The 2,265-nt window shown below is 44.4% G+C and overlaps 1 protein-coding gene across 1 annotated transcript; it reads right to left on the reverse strand.

Moving 5' to 3' along the window:
* Positions 1 to 323: 323 nt before the first annotated feature.
* Positions 324 to 2,244, reverse strand: LOC119341460. The gene is made up of 4 exons (XM_037613332.1): positions 1,886 to 2,244; positions 1,681 to 1,804; positions 758 to 902; positions 324 to 680 (listed from the first exon to the last, which is right to left on the reverse strand). The coding sequence occupies exons 1-4, from the start codon at positions 1,965 to 1,967 to the stop codon at positions 624 to 626; spliced, it is 408 nt and encodes a 135-aa protein (XP_037469229.1). The 5' UTR covers positions 1,968 to 2,244; the 3' UTR covers positions 324 to 623.
* Between the last annotated feature and the right edge of the window lie 21 nt (positions 2,245 to 2,265).

A 2,265-nucleotide genomic window follows, 5' to 3' on the forward strand; every position in this document is an offset into this window, starting at 1 on the left:
GAGAGCTGTGCTAGTTTAAGAGTTATGAACAGATAGAAATGGTGCATAAATTCTTATTATTCAACAAACATAAGTTATTTCCAAGTGAAAAACGGGGCAATGTTATCCACTTCAAAACATAACAGAACACACACGTGCACACATCGTCAAGTTTTTTCCACAAATGAGTTACTGATTGAGTTCAAGAAATGACCAAGGTGCATCATAGAATGTGGGAGTTTTTCAAGTACCCTCTCTTGATAGAATATGATCAATAGGATGTTTGAGTGCATCATAGAAAACCATAGGGGTTTTTCAAGGCCTCATATTACAATAATATGGAATAATTTGAAGCAGAGAGGCCCCAAAAGGGGAAATCATGCTGTGTGGGAAAAGAGAATACCATTCACCGCAATGAAAAATAAAGCATGCCAGAATCACTATTCTGGAGCACATATCTGTATCAAAACATTTATAGTGTTTCCAACTCTTCTAAGCATGTGGGAACATTATGAGGACAATCAAATTGAGTTATCTAAGCAATTTTACAATCAAATGGAGTTAACACGGGCCCTAGCGTTAGGGATTTAGTGACGGCAGCAGTCTGCCAGCCGGCGTCCTCGATAGAAGGGACAGACCCAGTGCTAGAAGCAGAACAATAACGTTGATACACAAGATAAGCACAAGCCCTTGAGAGCAGTCTGCTTGGCAGAACAATTAATTAACCTCTAGAAGCAGAAGAATCACGTTGATAGACAAGTTATTATGAAGAACCAACCTTGAGAGCGGTCAGCTTACGCAAGATATCATCGGACTTGAACATGACTGCGACAATCCAGATCATGACGAAGAAACCTACACAATATAAACTAAATTGGAATGAGGAACTCGCCATCATCTTCTGACCAAGAGGTATCAAGTACCTAGACAAAAAGGTAAGAGCACAATAAGATACAATGTATGCCGGTGGACATGTTTAACAACAAGAAAACTACCCTATGAATAGCATAGTTAAATGTGATTCCTCCTAGTAGTATGTGTTCTATTATTCATAGTGATGAGAGCCCGAGACTATGTGAATAAGACGAAGCATCTGGAGGAACTTTGTAAGTTTGTTGTGCATTCTGAAGAAGATAATTTTACTGCATCTGCCAACAAGGTAGGAGAATATTTTATTGGACCTCAATAATTTGGCCAGCTCCCCTTCCAGTCAAAATGTGGTGTGAATGCATGCATGTATGGATTAGTAATACAAGTCTGACGATTTTGAGTACACATGTCTCAAAAAAATTAGCATCCATCTAGGTCTCTTACTTAACAAAATAAATTGATATTTGGGCGATGTGCTGTATTTTTAGAATAAATGCAACACATCCAATCTATCTATTTTTATATATTAGAAGTACTTAATTAATGGGTTCACCATACAAAATATAAAAAGCCTAAAAACTAGCACAATAGTTAGAAACATCTAGCCATCAGTTTAACCACTACTACCCCCGCCCGGAAATACTTGTCATCAAAATGAATAAAAGGGAATGTATGTAGATGTATTTTAGTTCTAGATACATTCCCTTTTATCCATTTTGATGAGAAGTATTTTCGGACGGAGGGAGTACAAAATAACAACCATAAGATTTTGCTAATAGCTCTTTCATGTTAAAGTTCACAGGAATAACCAAGATATGTGCAAGCACGCACCCTGTGTGGTAGCCGAAGAGGAAGGATGTGACCATGGCGACGCACACGTGCGGTAGCGACCTGCGCCTCGACGGGCCTGCTGCTCCTACTCCTCCTCCGTCGGGCGTCTTCTCTACTGCCGGATCTAAGAAGTCACCGAAACAATGGGCAGGGGAATAATAACAAGGCAAAATGCAAAGGGGATCGGGCTGGCGGAGGTACGGACCTGGCGTCTCGAGGTCGGGGTCCATGGCGGCGTCCCGGGATGGCACGCGCTTGTATGCCGTGGTGCCGAGCTTCCACCGCATCGCCCCCAAGAGAGTGGGGAATCGGAGGCGGAAAGCGAGGCAAAGGAAAGAGAGAAAGGGAGGGATCTGAGAGAGGGACGCCTCCTATATTGGGGCTGGGCATGTCGCTGGGCTGCGTGGCATGGAGGGGGAGATTTGACTACCCGCACTCGATGCACCGCGGGGAGCATGCCAACAGTGATGGCGAGGAGGAGGAGGAGGAGGAGCGGGAGGAGGAGGGGAGGAGCCAGGCGCCGCCGCAGAGGGCGAAGGCGGCCGAGGCGGCGCGCGAGAGGAGCGAGGCTGCCATGGGTGGGTA

Source organism: Triticum dicoccoides, chromosome 7B (genome assembly GCF_002162155.2).
Source record: "Triticum dicoccoides isolate Atlit2015 ecotype Zavitan chromosome 7B, WEW_v2.0, whole genome shotgun sequence".
NCBI classification, from domain to species: Eukaryota; Viridiplantae; Streptophyta; class Magnoliopsida; order Poales; family Poaceae; genus Triticum; species Triticum dicoccoides.